This window comes from Staurois parvus, unplaced genomic scaffold (genome assembly GCF_062004578.1).
Source record: "Staurois parvus isolate SC_StPar_1 unplaced genomic scaffold, SC_StPar_1.0 ptg000865l, whole genome shotgun sequence".
In the NCBI taxonomy this organism is placed as follows: Eukaryota; Metazoa; Chordata; class Amphibia; order Anura; family Ranidae; genus Staurois; species Staurois parvus.
Genome location: NW_028318661.1, coordinates 91,933 through 109,276, shown reverse-complemented (window position 1 = coordinate 109,276; position 17,344 = coordinate 91,933). Strand labels below are relative to the sequence as shown.

Genomic DNA, 17,344 nt, shown 5'->3' with positions numbered 1-17,344 from the left:
ATATATATTCTTTGCACACCCACACTATATTGCCAAAAGTATTGGGACGCCTACCTTTCCACGCACATGAACTTTAATAGCATACCAGTCCTACACTGTACAATTTTCTGCCCAATTTCCTTTAGATTTACCTTCAACTGTGTAGTGCAAGGGCGTGCCTAACTGGATGCAATTGAGTGTTGTTTTAGGTTTGACCTCATATTATATGGTTTTTGGTAAATCTAAAGCAAAATTCTCAAGAAAATTGTATAATGTATGGCCAGCCTTAGTCCGTAGGGTTCAATATTGAGTTGGCCCCGCCCTTTGCAGCTATCACAGCTTCAACTCTTCTGGGAAGGCCGTCCACAAGGTTTAGGAGGGTGTCTATGGGAAGGTTGGACCATTCTTCCAGAAGCACATTTGTCAGGTCAGGCACTGATGTCGGGGGAGGGGGCCTGGCTCACAGTCTCCACTCTAATTCATCCCAAAGGTGTTCTATGGGGTTGAGGTCAGGACTCTGTGCAGGACAGTCAAGTTCCTCCACCCCAAACTGGCTCCTCCATGTCTTTATGGACCTTGCTTTGTGCACTGGGGGGCAGTCATGTTGGAACAGGAAGGGGCCATCCCCAAACTCTTCCCACAAAGTTGGGAGCATGAAGTTGTCCAAAATGTCTTGGAATGCTGACGCCTTAAGAGTTCCCTTCACTGGAACTAGGGGGCCAAGTCCAACCCCCGAAAAATAACCCCACACCATAATCTCCCCTCCACCAAACTTTAGGTTAGGTTCACACCTATGCAGTTTGCGTTTGACCCGTTTCTGCATTATGTTTTTGCCGCATTTTTGATGTGTTTTGTGTATTTTATTTTTTTTGTTGTTTAGGTATATTTAAAACATGGCAAAAATGCACTACATGCTTCTCTGCAGCATTTCCATTGAAGTCTATAGAACCAAAAAAGCAACTTATTGCGTTAAAAAAAGTCCCTGACACTTTCCAAAAAGCACACTGGGTGAAAACGCAGAGATGTGACCATGTCCCATAGGAAATCATGTTAAATGGACTGTACTGCATTTCTGCATATCGCAGCGGAAAACGCTTAGATGTGAACCTAGGGTTAGAGTCCAGTGGCGGCGTGCTTTACACCACGGCATCCAACGCTTTGCATTGCACTTGGTGATGTAAGGCTTGGATGCAGCTGCTCGGCCATGGAAACCCATTCCATGAAGCTCTCTACGCACTGTTGTTGGGCTCATCTGAAGGCCACACCAAGTTTGGAGGTCTTTAGCTATTGACTCTGCAGACAGTTGGTGACTTCTGCGCACTGTACGCTTCAGCATGCGCTGACCCCGCCCTGTCATGTGACGTGGCCTACCACTTGGTGGCTGAGTGGCTGTTGTTCCCAGTGGCTTCCACTTTGTTATAATCCCACTAACAGTTGAGCGTGGAATATTTAGTAGCCAGGAAATGTCACGGATGGACTTATTGCCCAGGTGACCACCTATCACGGGACCACGCTTGGAGTCACTGAGCTCCTGAGAGCGACCCATTCTTTCACCAATGTGTGTGTGGTTGGTGATTGATTTTATGCACCTGTGGCCATGGAGGTGATTGGAACACCTGAATCCAATGATTTGGAGGACTGGCCCAATTTTTTTGGCAATATAGTGTATGTATATAATATTTTTTTTTAATTTTGCATTTTTTCATTTATAGCACAAAAATTAAAACAGGTGGTGGTGATCAAATACCACCAAATGAAAACTGTATTTGTGTGAAAAATGATATAAATTTAATTTGTGTACAGCGTTGCATGACAGGGCAATTACGTTAAAATAGTGCACCGCTGTATAGCAAAAAATGGCAGAGTGCAAATGGTTAAATAGAAACACATCAAGATGCTTGTGAACATGCATTCATGTGATGTGCCGGGCCGTGTGTTACGACCTACTCTGCAAACGGCATGCGTTTCTATTGATTTCTATGGAAAAGCTCATCTGCCTGGAATGGGCAAATGAGAATGAGCCCTAAAGTCACCTCACATGTGGGAAAGCTAGTGATCCCCCAGAATGATTTCCTGCTGAGTTGACATTCACTGCTATTATTACTACCTGTGAGTCTGTGTGCAGTGCTAGGTTCACCTCTACTGATTAATTTACCCACCCAGGGACCCTTCTCTCCGGATTCTATTGCTTGACATACAAACATCCCGCAAAAAGATGGAGTGATGACACCGGTCTCTATATGACAGAATTTATCATGGGAAACTGCTCTCTGAAAATGTATCTTTACTCAAGAATAAACATTTATTAGCTGAACTGCATTCCTTTTTCTTTCTTCTTTCTTGTGTCTTCTCCCCCCCCCCCCACTTATATTCACCTAGTGATGCTGTCAATAACACACTTCCTGTCCTAGGGTGACAACACTTTATAATTTTTTATCTAAAGAGGAGCACAGTTGTCACCCTAGAATAGGACTGTAGAACACCTTCCCTTCCCCTCTCCTTTTTGTAGTGGGAAGGAGTTCTCTAGTCCCCATAAATAACCTGTACTGTTATCAATTAAGCTATCTGCTCTCAAGCTTTCTGGCAGGATCAACAAGTATTTTTTTGGGCAATTATGACCTGAACAGATATAAGAAAACATTTTCACTGCTACATCAAAATGGCACTTGCATACACACCACCTCGGCAAAAGTAAACTGTCCTTTGTAAAAAAAAAAAAAAAAAAAAAAAAAAAAAATGGCTTCTGCTTGGTCTCCCACCTCTGTGTTTTGCCCAGTATTGATCCTTAGTGTTACTAAACCCCAGACCCCGCATTCACTATATCCGCTCTCCCCGGACCCCGCATTCACTATATCCGCACTCCCCGGACCCCGCATTCACTATATCCGCACTCCCCGGACCCCGCATTCACTATATCCGCACTCCCCGGACCCCGCATTCACTATATCCGCTCTCCCCGGACCCCGCATTCACTATATCCGCTCTCCCCGGACCCCGCATTCACTATATCCGCTCTCCCCGGACCCCGCATTCACTATATCCGCTCTCCCCGGACCCCGCATTCACTATATCCGCTCTCCCCGGACCCCGCATTCACTATATCCGCTCTCCCCGGACCCCGCATTCACTATATCCGCTCTCCCCGGACCCCGCATTCACTATATCCGCTCTCCCCGGACCCCGCATTCACTATATCCGCTCTCCCCGGACCCCGCATTCACTATATCCGCTCTCCCCGGACCCCGCATTCACTATATCCGCTCTCCCCGGACCCCGCATTCACTATATCCGCTCTCCCCGGACCCCGCATTCACTATATCCGCTCTCCCCGGACCCCGCATTCACTATAGCCGCTCTCCCCGGACCCCGCATTCACTATAGCCGCTCTCCCCGGACCCCGCATTCACTATAGCCGCTCTCCCCGGACCCCGCATTCACTATAGCTGCTCTCCCCGGACCCCGCATTCACTATAGCCGCTCTCCCCGGACCCCGCATTCACTATAGCCGCTCTCCCCGGACCATGCATTCCCTATATCCGCTCTCCCCGGACCCCGCATTCACTATATCCGCTCTCCCCGGACCCCGCATTCACTATATCCGGTCTCCCACAGTACACACAACACGGAAATGCAATTATTTTAGTAAATATAAACTGCAAAATTCCTTTTATCATCAGCAGTTAGAGCAGTCTTGTGACTTCTATCAGTGTCCAGCTGAGCAGTGGTTACAGCTTGTAGGAGGAGTTTTCATTCTGCTCTGACTGTCCTATGAGACTTCACAACTCCTGACCCTTTTTCTGGACAGTGCTGATTGGCCCTGCGCTGATCACATGCACCCTCCCAAAGAAAAAAAACTCTAGCCAAACACTAAACTTAGCATGTGCAGAGTACCTCCTAGAGCTCTGTACTCTCAGCAGATGAATTGGGGACAGTAGAAGGGGAGAATCAGAGAAGAAAGGATCAAACAGCGTTTTTACACATATGGAGGAATAACCCCTTAGGTTCCACAGTGAGTATAACAAGCATGCTTTACTGCATCTACAGACTGATTTTACTGTTGTGGGTTTAGTGACACTTTATTCGTAGACGCCTCTATCATTAAAGGAGAAGTAGGGCCAAAGCTTTTTTGGCCTTACGTCTCCTGTGGTTCATAGGAGTGCACTTAGTTCTGCACTTTTGTGACCTATATTCAGCTTCCAGTGGGCTATAGTCTGCTGTTGTCAATCCAGAATCTGGAGGGATCGTGACTTTAATAGTGAGATCCACTCAAATGCCTGACCGTCAGCTGGCTCCACCTTTCAGTGTGCCACTGAGAGCCTGAGCCTGCCCCCCCCCCCCCCCCCCCCCAGTCCAGAGCTCCAGTTAGCACTAGAGGGGCAGAGCTGAAAGCTGGTGACTGACAATCACCAGTCTGCTCACTGAAGACTGAGAACGGAACAATCAGTAGTTATGTGATCGCTCAGTTTTTGGTCTTAGAGCCAGCATGGGTCAGATGCAGTATCCACCTAGGTAAGTATAAATGTTTATTTTTTTTAAATTCCCATACTTTTCTTTTAAGCTTCCTTATTGTAAAATGTGTTGGAGGACTTTCATGGATGGGAGACCAAGCTGAAGCCATTTTTAAAAAGGGAAAGTTTACTCTATGCAGAGGGAGTGTGCAACAGGGTGCCATTTTGTTGTAGCCTTGAATGTGCTTGCAGATTTGGTATTCATCCCAACCAGCACCTGCAAGAAAAAAAAAAAATCATTGTTGGGGTTTCCATAGCCTTTACATTGTTGTGTAACATTTCAAGGTTAGAGAATAAGTCATCGCTGTGTTGTATTCACAGTCCTATGAATCCCCATGAAGACACTTCTGACGCTTCTGCTGCAGCGGAGGGGACAGGGATTGGCCAGCCAGTTGACGTGGTAGGTGGTTTTCATGGTCTTGGACATGCATATAGATAATTGGATTTCTTTCAAATGTCTGAAAAGACAATGGCTACTGTACAGTATACAGTGCCTAGAAAAAGTATTCACCTTTTGGAGTATTCATGTTTCATTGTCCTAGAACACGGAGTCACAGCAGATTTATTCATTTATTTATATTATTTTACACTACTAATAGCTAAAGTTTCATCACACCATAAAACCTTCCTCCTGCTACAGCCAGAGTCTCCCCGGTGACTTTTAGAAAACTTTTGGTGAGGTATCTTGATAGTTTTTTAGTTCACGTGGAAACAAAACCGAAAGAAGTCTCCAAACTATTATCTCAAGAGTCCAAGATCCTTTATTGATATTATGACACATAACAGCAGAAAGGTAAAAGACGGCCAACAGGTTTCAGGGGCCAAAATCCCCCTTTATCCAGGCTTGGCCATTGTAGCAAAAGGTGTCGATTGGGCTTGAAGCATAAACTCTTGGATATAAATCTCTAACAGGAGAAGGAATAAATGTGCACACAAATAAAATCAGATTGTCTTTAACTGGCGACATACTATACACTATGTATCCAGATTGAAGATGATTGTGTCATCTAGTTGTTATGGCATTGGATTGCATTCTTGTATATTCTATAGCAGCCATTTTTAACCAGGTTCCATGGAACCCTAGGGTTCCTCCAGAGCAGTCTTTCTCAACTATTTCAACACAGAGGAACCCTTGAAATAACTTTCCAGTCTTAGGAAACCCTTACAAATAGCAAAAAAATATCAATGGTGTCAGGGTGAACTTATTTGAGAGGCAGAAATTCCTCCTTGCTCAAGGAACCCCTAGCAACCTCCTGGAGGAACCCCAGGGTTGCATGGTGCTGTCTTCCCATTGACTGCCAATGTAAGAAGCATTCTTCCCACTGACCGCCAATGTAAGGAGCATTCTTCCCACTGACCCCCAAATGTACGGGACATTCTTCCCACTGACCCCACATGTACGGGACATTCTTCCCACTGACCCCCAATGTAAGGGACATTCTTCCCACTGACCCCCAATGTAAGGGACATTCTTCCCACTGACCCCCAATGTAAGGGACATTCTTCCCACTGACCACCAATATAAGGGACATTCTTCCCACTGACCCCCAATGTAAGGAACATTCTTCCCACTGACCCCCAATGTAAGGGACATTCTTCCCACTGACCCCCAATGTAAGGGACATTCTTCCCACTGATCAATGTAAGGGACATTCTTCCCACTGCCCCCCAATGTAAGGGACATTCTTCCCACTGATCACCAATGTAAGGGACATTCTTCCCACTGACCACCAATGTAAGGAACATTCTTCCCACTGACCCCCAATGTAAGGGGCATTCTTCCCACTGACCCCCAATGTAAGGGACATTCTTCCCACTGATCACCAATGTAAGGGACATTCTTCCCACTGACCCCCAATGTAAGGGACATTCTTCCCCCTGACCCCCAATGTAAGGGACATTCTTCCCCCTGACCCCCAATGTAAGGGACATTCTTCCCCCTGACCCCCAATGTAAGGGACATTCTTCCCACCGACCACCAATGTAAGGGACATTCTTCCTGCTGATCAATGTAGGGGACATTCTTCCCACTGACCAACAATGTAAGGGGCATTCTTCCCACTGATCACCAATGTAAGGGACATTCTTCCCACTGACCAACAATGTAAGGGACATTCTTCCCACTGACCCCCAATGTAAGGGACATTCTTCCCACTGATCACCAATGTAAGGGACATTCTTCCCACTGACCACTAATGTAAGGGACATTCTTCCCACTGATCACCAATGTAAGGGACATTCTTCCCACTGACCCCCAATGTAAGGGACATTCTTCCCACTGATCACCAATGTAAGGGACATTCTTCCCACTGATCACCAATGTAAGGGGCATTCTTCCCACTGACCACCAATGTAAGGGACATTCTTCCCACTGATCACAAATGTAAGGGACATTCTTCCCACTGACTCCAAATGTAAGGGACATTCTTCCCACTGACCAATGTGGGGGCATTTTCCCCAATGACTCCTGAAGGACTGGATTTAGTAAGGGTTCTCCAAGACCTGCAAATTATTTCAGAGTTTCCTCTGGGGTAAAAAGGTTGAGAGAGGCTGCTAAGTAGGGTGTGATGTGGACAGGTGCCTCCCATTTTGGAACTGAAGCATAATTGCTGCTGTTTTCTTATTTGGTCTAGGCTTCATACTTTGAAAGGGGCCTCAACCTGAATCCTGTCACTCTTCATCTACCTCCCAGATGATTGGTAGAAGCACTATATTGAACAACATGGTTAAATATATATACTGGAAGAGTTCAGCAAGAACCCACTTTGCACTACAGAATTTTGTATGCAGCGAAGTTTCTAGAGGCTGTTCTAGAGTGCAGTGCCCATTCACTTCTATTGCTTACCCCAGCAGAGCCCTTCCAGACTTGCCATGTGCAGCGCAAACACTGGATGAACCCCTCGTCCAGCACATAAGTGTCCTCGATCATTAGGTCTTCAACGAGACACAGAAATGATGACAGTTTCAAGTGCAGTAATACAATCTGGACATCAGTTCCTTGCAAACAGACCTCTGGCATGTGAAGTAATAAAAAATGGATATAATCTATTTAGTGCACTTGGAATCATAGCTTATCCTGATGTAACTGAGAGGCTTCCCATAACCCCTTGCTTCACTAACCTGGCTTAGCCTACGTTCTGCTGATTCATTTTGCCCCCTGCTGAAAATATCCCGCCACATCTGCCAGCTGCAGCCTACTTAACGTTTTTTTAAGAGGGAACAACAGGGCCATGTTTGGGTCAAGCAGGATTATCCAGGGGTCACAAAATCATGTGCAGCTGTTCTCCATCCCAATCCCTCTTCCTGGTACCCCTTAGCCCCCTTATCTGCCAGCAGAAAATCATTTGGGGCCCTCTCTTCAGTTTTGATTGTTTTCATCAATTTGCACGGGGTAGTAAACCATTTTCACGGAGATACATGACTTTTTATGATTTCTACCCCCCCCCCCCAAAAATTTTTTTCCAGCCTTCCCTAGTTGACTGATAATAGTTCATGGGACTTTTCTCATGGTTTCTAATGCCAAGAGCTTTCGGCGTAGCTGGAAATGTGGACGAAACACAGCAGGGTAGGAAAGAAATCAGCCCAGTTTGGGCTCTTTTTATAAAATTCATGAAAATGTGTATTATTTCCATTATTTGTTTTTTAAGCAATATTTTGCAAATGATTCTTTAACATGACATAAGGTTATTGTTTACAGTGTGACAATAGAAAGCTAGAAACTAAATGCAACAGCAGGGCACCCAAGGTGCAATTTGTTTATTTTCCTGGACTTGTGACATGTAAGGGGCTGTATTTTGTATATTTTGACTTCAGAAAAGAAATCAGAGCCTTGGACTGTCTCTTAGTGTCTCCTCTGCCTTGCTATTTGCCCATTTCAGAGATGGGCAGATTCACTAACTAATGGCAATGCACTGAAGGGGATGGGCAAAACTCTTTTCTGAAGTGAAAATTTGTATAATTGAGCCATCAGGTTTCAGAACATTCTTTAACAAACTGTACATTTTTCTTCAAGGCATAATGCTGTATATATAAAAGGTGAATTCTAGCACCAGAGAGTGACTAAGTAATGAATATGAGTGTTTTCAATTTCATTGGTCAGGGAGTTGGTGGGTGGGCCTTAGCTCCAGGGCAGATACAGCCTTCAAGTCAGGAAAGGTGAGCTGGAGTACCACTTCAAGACATGGCATATAGCAAAAAGGGGGATCATGTACAACAGTGGTCTCCAAACTGCACCCAAGGGATGGTTATGGCCCTTTTAATGCCTTTCACTGGCTCTTGGGGCACCATTCTCTCTGCTGACACCAACTGTAGGTCATTATTTCTCCCATTGTCACCAATGATGGAGCACTATTGTCACTGGCACCAATAATGGGGAACTATTCCTCTCATTTACACCAACGACAGGGCACTATTCTTCCCACTGACACCAGTGACGGAACACTATTCTTTACACTGATACCACAGATGGTTCACTATTCCTCCTACTGGCACCCATGGTCTGACACTTGTCCTGACACCAATGATGAGGCACTATTCCTCCCACTGACACCAATGATGGGGGACTATTCCTCCTACTGACTCAAATGATGGAACACTATCCCTCCCACTGATACCAACGATGGGCCACTATTCCTCCCACTGACACCAATGATGGGGCACTATTCCTCCCACTGACACCAATGATGGGGCACTATTCCTCCCACTGATACCAATGATGGGACACCATTCCTCCCACTGATACCAACGATGGGCCACTATTCCTCCCACTGACCCCAATGATGAAACACTATTCCTCCTACTGACACCAATGATGGAACGCTATTCCTCTTACTGACACCCATGACACTTGTCCTCCCATTGACACCAGTGATGAGGCACTATGCACCAGGGGCGGACTGACCATTTGGGAACCCGGGCACTGCCCGAGGGCCCAGGGTCAATAGGGGGCCCCATGAGATGCCCCTGGTACCTTTCATAGGCTTTTATGGGTGTGGTTTGAGTGTGGGTGAGGACACAGGGGCCCCATGAGTTGTCAGTCTGCCCTTGCTATACACCCCACTGACACCAATGATGAGGCATTATTCCTCCTACTGACACCAATGATGGACCACTATTCTTCCCATTGACACCAATGATGGACCACTATTCTTCCCATTGACACCAATGATGGAACACTATTCTTCCCATTGACACCAATGATGAGGCACTATTCCTCCCACTGACACCAGTGATGCAACTCTATTCCTCCCACTGACACCAGTGATGGGACACTATTCCTCCCACTGACACCAGTGATGGAACTCTGTTCCTCCCACTGACACCAATGATGGAGAACCATTCCTCCCACTAGTGCCAATGATGGGGCACTGTTCCTCCCACTGACACCAATGATGGGGCACTGTTCCTCCCACTGACAGCAATGATGGGGCACTGTTCCTCCCACTGACAGCAATGATGGAGAACCATTCCTCCCACTAATGCCAATGATGGGGCACTGTTCCTCCCACTGACAGCAATGATGGGGCACTATTCCTCCCACTGACCACAGGCGAAATGTGACATTTACACTCCCAATGACCACCAATTCGGAGCCATTGTTCTCTCCCACTAATACTAAGGAATGCTGTATTCCCACTGGTCACAGTCCAGCCCACCTAAAGTCTGGAAGCCAGTAAACCGGCACCTTGTTTAGAACGTTTGTAGTCCCCTAATGTACAATAACCCAAAGTAACCATTATGAACAGTGACTACTAATTGGTCGCTCTATTTCAGTATAAATACATATGCAGTTCTTCCAGAAACCAGCCAGTGTTCCAGGAGGGACACTCTTCATCTCCACACACTGTATGAATTCTTCTGTTTTTATCTTTCAGTCTGTTATCATTCCTACATATAATTCTGAGGCCTGGCTGGAGGAATGCTTGAAATCTGTTTACCTACAAGACTTTCCAGGGACCCTGGAGGTTTCCATCTACAATGATGGCAGCAAGGTAAAAAGACAGTTATAAATTACGTTGAACTGGCTAGCAAATATCTAATCGAAGTGACTTTCAAATGTCCAATTTACTGCTAATTTTAACTTTGACTTGTCTTTCAGTTGTGTAATGAGTGTATGCAGTCATGGAGCTGCCTCATGTGGTTCCCATCATCCTTTTGATGGGAACCACATGAAGCAAAGAGAAAATATGCTCTTCATTGAATAAACTTGACACCAATATGAGTAAGTGCTTCAGTGATGTATTTGGTGAACATATATGCTTCATATTTATAAAACATAGCCTTTTGGTGATGTCCTTGGTCTCTAGTGAACGGATAGACTTCATTCTCATCAGTATAAAGTACATCCTTGATGTCACTTCTCTCTTGTGAACTGATAGGCTTTGTTGTCATTAGTATGAAGAGTCTCGGTGGTGTCAATGGTCACACAGTTAGTTAATTGAAAGCTACCAGGCCACAGCCGCTAAGTCCGTGAATGAATAATGCAACTGCAAATTTGACATATAGTACGGGGAAACTTCTCCCCGTACTATCTGTCACAGGTGGGGGGGTGGTGTGCATGGCTGAGACTATGGGAACATGTTACATGTTCCACCCAGGGGCGGACTGACCATTTGGGAACTCGGGCACTGCCCGAGGGCCTGTGGTCAGTAGGGGGCCCCATGAGCTGCCCCTGGTTCCTTTCATAGGCTTTTTTTGGGTGTGGTTTGACTGTGGGCGAGGACACAGGGGCCTCATGATCCCCTATTGCCCGGGGGCTCCATGAGTTGCCAGTCCGCCCCTGGTTAGGATGCATTTTCCTAACCATAAAATGTCTCGGTTTTGTTAATCCAACAACATGGTCGTTATTTCTAATTCCACAATTATCAAAAAAAAATTGTGCTTTTGCTTTATATTTGACACAATTTTGCATATATGTCCAGGCACATGTTCCGTCTAGTTTTTACATTATTGTGCACAGAATTAAAATTCCAGATGAACAGGGCTGTAAAAAAGTATTTTCTCCCTTTCTGATTTTTTTTTTTTTTGCATATTTGTCATGCTTAATAAGTTCAGATCATCAAAAAATTTTAATATTACACAAAGATAACCCGAGTAAATACAAAACGCAGTTTTATAAATGATGGTTTCATTTATTAAAGGAAAAAAGCCGTCCAAATCTGCCTGGCCCTGTGTGAAAAAGTAATTGCCCCCTAAACCTAATAACTGGTTGTGCCACTCTTGTCGGCAATAACTGCAATCAAGTGTTTGCGATAACCAGCAATGAGTCGTTCACATCGCTGTGGAGGAATTTTGGCCCACTCTTCTTTGCAGAATTGTTTTAATGCAGCTACATTTCAGGGTTTTGCAGCATGAATGGCCTGTTTAAGGTCAAGCCACAGCATCTTAATCGGATTTAAGTCCAGACTTTTTCTAGGCCACTCCCAAAACTTATTTTTGTTTTGTTTTTTTGAGCCATTCAGAAGTGGACTTGCTGGTGCGTGTTGGATCATTGTCCTGCTGCATAACCCCAGTGCGCTTATGCTGGTGGTCAGGAACAAATGGCTGGACATTCTCCTGCAGGAATTTTTGGTAGAGTGCAAAATTCGTGGTTCCATCAACGATGTCAAGTCGTCCAGGTCCTGAAGCTGAAAAGCAGCCCCAGACCATCACACTACCATTTATTTATTTATTTCAGGTACTTGTATAGCGCCGTCAATTTACGCAGCGCTTTACACACACACATATATATATATATAGTACATTCACATCAGTCCCTAACCCTCAAGGGGTGTACAATCTAAGGTCCCTAACCCTCAAGGGGCGTACAATCTAAGGTCCCTAACCCTCAAGGGGTGTACAATCTAAGGTCCCTAACCCTCAAGGGGTGTACAATCTAAGGTCCCTAACTCACATTCATACATACACATACTAGGGACAATTTAGACAGGAGCCAATTAACCTACCAGCATGTCTTTGGAGTGTGGGAGGAAACCGGACTACCCGGAGGAAACCCACGCAGGCACAGGGAGAATATGCAAACTCCAGACAGCAGGTGCCATGGCTGGGATTTGAACCCACGACCCGAGTACTGCCAGGTGGAAGTGTTAACCATTTAGCTACTGTGCTGCCCCATGTCACCATGTTTGACTGTTGGTATGATGTTCTTTTTATGAAATGCTGTTTTAGTTTTCTGCCAGATGTAACGAGACGCACACCTTCCAAAAAATTCAACTTTTGTCTCATCAGTCCACAGAATATTTGCCCAAAAGTCTTGTGGATAATCAAGATGCGTTTTGGCAAATGTACTGCAACCTGAGCTGCTTTTTATTTTTAAAGGATAAGTTCACCTTTCATTACATGTTTCACCAATATTCAGGGTGTAACATGTTATGAAAGCACCGGCCCCCGCCCCCTGCTTTGACGTTTCTCCCCCCAGCTGTCAAATTTTTAAAAAAAGTGGCTGTATGGAGCTCCGCCCGCCCGGATTTGTCACTCCTCTGTGATTGAGAAACTACTAGTCCCAACACCCTTAGCGACTGTCGGCTTGTAGTTCTCAATGAACTACCATGGTGCTGTGTTAGTTCATTGAATCTAGCTATCAGTATATCTTCTTGCTCATGCATCCCGTACAGGCAAGGAGATATACTGACAGATCTGCAGGAGACCTGCATGGCACCAGAGACCTACTGATCACTGGTGCAATGCTTTTTTACCTGCAAAAAAAAAAATGTGCGTTTTTTATTATTTTTTATCAAAAGATGAACTTATCCTTTTTAACACCTTTTTTGGTCTTTTTTTTTAAATTTCTTTTAGTTTTGGTCTTTTTAAATTTTTTTTTTTTTTTTTCACCTGCAGGATGGCACTGACAACCTCATACGACAATGGAAATCAAAACTTGAAGATCGAGGGTTTGACATGATTGTGGGTGGTCACAATTCATCTAAACCCTGTGGAGGTAGGAGACCCATGTTGTTTTAGGTGTATTAGTAGTTTAGAGTGGACTAAGTAACTTTAGAATTCATGAGCCCAGCAGTTTGAGAACAATAAAGAATGCATAAACAATTTAGAAAATAACAAAAAATGAGCATGGGAGCTGCTTTGCTACTTCTTCCCGTGTCTGAACAAGACTAATAGTATAGTCCAGTAGCCTCAGGGATGTGTTTATGTACCCTTCGAACGACTGTAAATATGCAAAAATCTCCCAAATGAAACAGAAGTTCATAAATCCATCATGTTAGACAGTTCAGTGTCCGTAGAAGTTATAGCTGCGTAGACAAGAAGGTAGGACGTACTCAGCAGCTGTGCTACAGAAGGTGCCAAATGAAACCGAATATGGCTGAGCATTCTGAGAACAAGGCCTAGTGAATATCGCCGGGGCCCACAGGGATTTTGCGGTTTCTACATAAAACTTTTTCACTTATACCCTGGCCTAAGTCTCCAGCCAGTGGCCAAAGCCTAGCGGAATCTGGAGTGCTGGCTAGGAAAGGAGGATTTTCTCTGTGATTGGGCTGTTTGTTTGGAAACCGATCCATGGTCTGCAGATCCCATCCTTTTTTAGTCGTCCTATTGTATAACTGAAATGTTTGAATTCTCGGCTCTAGGATATGCGATTTGTTCAGAACACAGCTAATCTCTGTATCTCTGGAGGAAAACTATTAGCGATCAGGTCAGTACTTTGACCCTGGAACCTATGGATCTTTAGGGTAGCCAGAGACAGTGGACAGTGTTAAGAACTTATAAGACTTTCCCAGGCTATTAAACCAGCTAAACAAAAACCAGACTGCCCCAAGAGTAGGCAACGTGGTTACCATTGGTGACAAATACTGGGCTAAGGTATCACAAGAGTAATCCTGAGTACAAAGTATCATAAAACAATCTGTTTTATTGCTTGGTTTTGATTAAAACACCAACGTGGATTCCAAACAGCTATAATTGTGATTGCAACAAATAAAGATCATGAGTAGAGAAAAAGGACAAGACAGACAAAAAATGAAAATGTCCAGATGCATGTAGGGTCACACATGGGTTACATACCGCAGCAAACCACTGCTCATGAGGTAGATAATCACATTTAAGGTATCCCCCATCTAGGAACTCTGAGGAGAAAAGAGAATAAAGCAACCGAATGCATGTTCTAGATTGTAAGCTCGAAAGAGCAGGGCCCTCGATCCCCTCATGTTTTGCATTGTATTGGTATTGTTCTGTCACATGTTCTGTCCCCCTTTGTAATGTACAGCGCTGAGCGAACTATCGGCGCTTTATAAATACTGTATAATAATAATAATAATAATGTGCTCCTGCGCTGGACAGTGGACTCCACAATGTCAGTATCCCCACATGAGTAAGAAAGGAATGCAAGCCTTGCTGCCCTCAACAGACCAGGGAAATCCAAAGAGAACTGTATATAAGAAACAAAAAGAGGGCGCACAGGCCTAGTGCATTACCTTTTAAAAATTAGATTTATTTATAAATAGTAAAATACTCACAAAGAGAAATAAAATCAGATCAAATGGAAAGCATGTCGAAAAGGATGCAGTGTGGTCCAGAAACCCCTGAAGGTGGTCTAGTGGGGGACTGTGAACCTCTGGATAGCTGGGACTGACGCATTTCGAGGTTGTATGTCTTCCATCTTGAGTATGGGAAACTGGCAATGAAGCCTTGTGGCTTCACGGCTGGGTTCCTACTGCGCATGCACTTCACAGGTCCCAGAGGGCTGGGACCTGTGCCAAATGTGGCAGCGAAAGGAGGAGTAGGCAGATAAGCAAAGCTTACACTTTTGGGTGGCACTCCACTTTTAGAGAGGCCTAACTCAAGTCTCAAAACCCTTTACGGAATCTGAAGAATGAGGATCCCAGCGCTCTAAAACCCATACTGATCATAAGGATTATAAATTGACTAAAGAGTTTTCTTTCCTCCTGACTGTCACTGGAAAATACACTTGTGGCCTAAAGTATTGGAAACCTGACCTAACACTATGTAGGTGTATTCAGGTGAGTTCAGGAGTTTTCGGTGAAGTGTATGGTTAATCCTACAGCATGCAAAGATATTTGTAAAAACGCCAAAAAGGAGCGCCAAATCAAAAGGTATGAAAGAGTCCAAAATCATTTTAATTGTTAAAAACTTGCTCACATAAAAACAGCCAATTTCAAGTGGCAAAATAAGCATTTTATTATTATTATACAGAACTTATATGGCGCCAACAGTTTGCACAGCGCTTTACAAAATGAAGGTAGACATAAGTTACAATACAATTTGGTACAAGAGGAAACAGAGGGCCCGGCTCGTTAGAGTTTACAGTCTAGGAGAATAGATATAAAACATAATCTAAATAATTTGTCTATTAAATTGTGTCCAAAAATACATATAAATGTTTGCATAGTTACACATAATATTTAATCATTATGAGCGTTTTATATCTATTCTTTGAGTGTTTTGGCCCCCAAAACGCATTGGATGTTTTTATGTGAGCAATTTATCGACAATTAAAATTATTCTTTCACCCTATTCTTGGTCAGGTGCTCCTTTCATGTGTTTTTATGGTTTAAACTACTGTTGGGTACCCATTGAGGAAAGCCCTGCTGTAGAAGAGCCACGTTACCAGAGGCGTTTGGCTTGTTTTGAGATTTTGAGATTTTTCTTTCAATTGACTGCATCTAATTTCAAAGTACCATTGCTCATTAAATATGTTTTCTTAGATAATAGTGCACTTCCAACTTTTTGATAAGTTTGGGGAAGGATCTTTTCTGTTCCATCATGACTATACCTTGTGCACCAAGCCAGCTCAAGAAAGACATGGTTTGATTTGTTCGGTGTGGAGAAACTTGAGTGGCCTGCCTTGAAACTTTGACTCTTTTGAACACCTTTGGCATAAATTGGAATGTTGACTGTGAGCCAGATCTTTTTTTCCAACATTAGTAGCAGATTTGACAAATGCATTTTTGGCTTATGGGCATACACCACTTTATTATGTACACCTTTCTAGTGCCAAGAAAATCTCCCCCACACCATGACACCACCACCACCAGCCTGAACCATTGATACAAGGCAGGATGGATCCACCACACCATGACACCACCACCCCCAGCCTGAACCATTGATACAAGGCAGGATGGATCCATGCTTTCATGTTGTTTACGCCAAATTCTGACCCTACCATCTGAATGTTGCAGCATCTAGTCTGCCCATTCTCCTCTGACCTCTGACATCATCAAGGCGTTTTCATCCACACAACAGCCGCTCACTGGATATTTTTTCTCTTTTTTGGACCAATCGCTGTAAACTCTAGAGATAGTTGTGTGTGAAAATCCTAGTAGATCAGCAGTTTTTGAAATGCCCAGACCAGCCCATCTGGCACCAACAACCATGCCACGTTCAAAGTCTCTTAAATCCCCTTTCTTCGCCCTTTCTGATGCTCGATTTGAACTTCAGCAAGTCTAGATGCCTAAATGCGCTGAGCTGCTGCCATGTGATTGGCTGATTAGCAATTTGTGTTACCAAGCAATTGAACAGATGTGCCTAATAAAGTGGCTGGTGTGTGTGTATATTCCCACAGCCACCCTCTAAAACCTTGTGGAAAGATTTTCCAGATGAGTGGAGGACGTTCTAGCTACAAGGGGGTGCTCTATATTTAAGCTGAAGTAGACTGAATTTGCCTGCCAGAAAAACGTTCACCATATCATGAATAAAGACTCTATACACCTCTATGATTATGCCTACTGCGTTGCCTGATGTAGGTCAAGTTTTGCATGCTCTCGCTAAAGCTGGATCCATCTTGGATTATGTCCAACCTTCATTTCTTATATCCCTGCTTCCGGTCTCTGAAGTCGTCCACGCACAGACAGAGCCAAGCCTCACTTCCAATGCAAAGCGCACAAACC

General features: G+C 44.3%; 1 protein-coding gene across 1 annotated transcript in view; it reads left to right on the top strand.

The window, feature by feature from the left end:
- LOC149443244 (queuosine-tRNA galactosyltransferase-like) overlaps positions 1-17,344 on the top strand; it is a gene marked incomplete at its 3' end in the record, with an annotated part of 107,701 nt that overhangs the window by 1,566 nt on the left and 88,791 nt on the right. Inside the window, exons 2-4 of the mRNA XM_089655715.1 lie at positions 4,809-4,887; positions 10,361-10,477; positions 13,323-13,422. Coding sequence (XP_089511841.1) covers positions 4,813-4,887; positions 10,361-10,477; positions 13,323-13,422 — 292 coding nt within the window. The remainder of the gene's footprint in view (positions 1-4,808; positions 4,888-10,360; positions 10,478-13,322; positions 13,423-17,344) is intronic.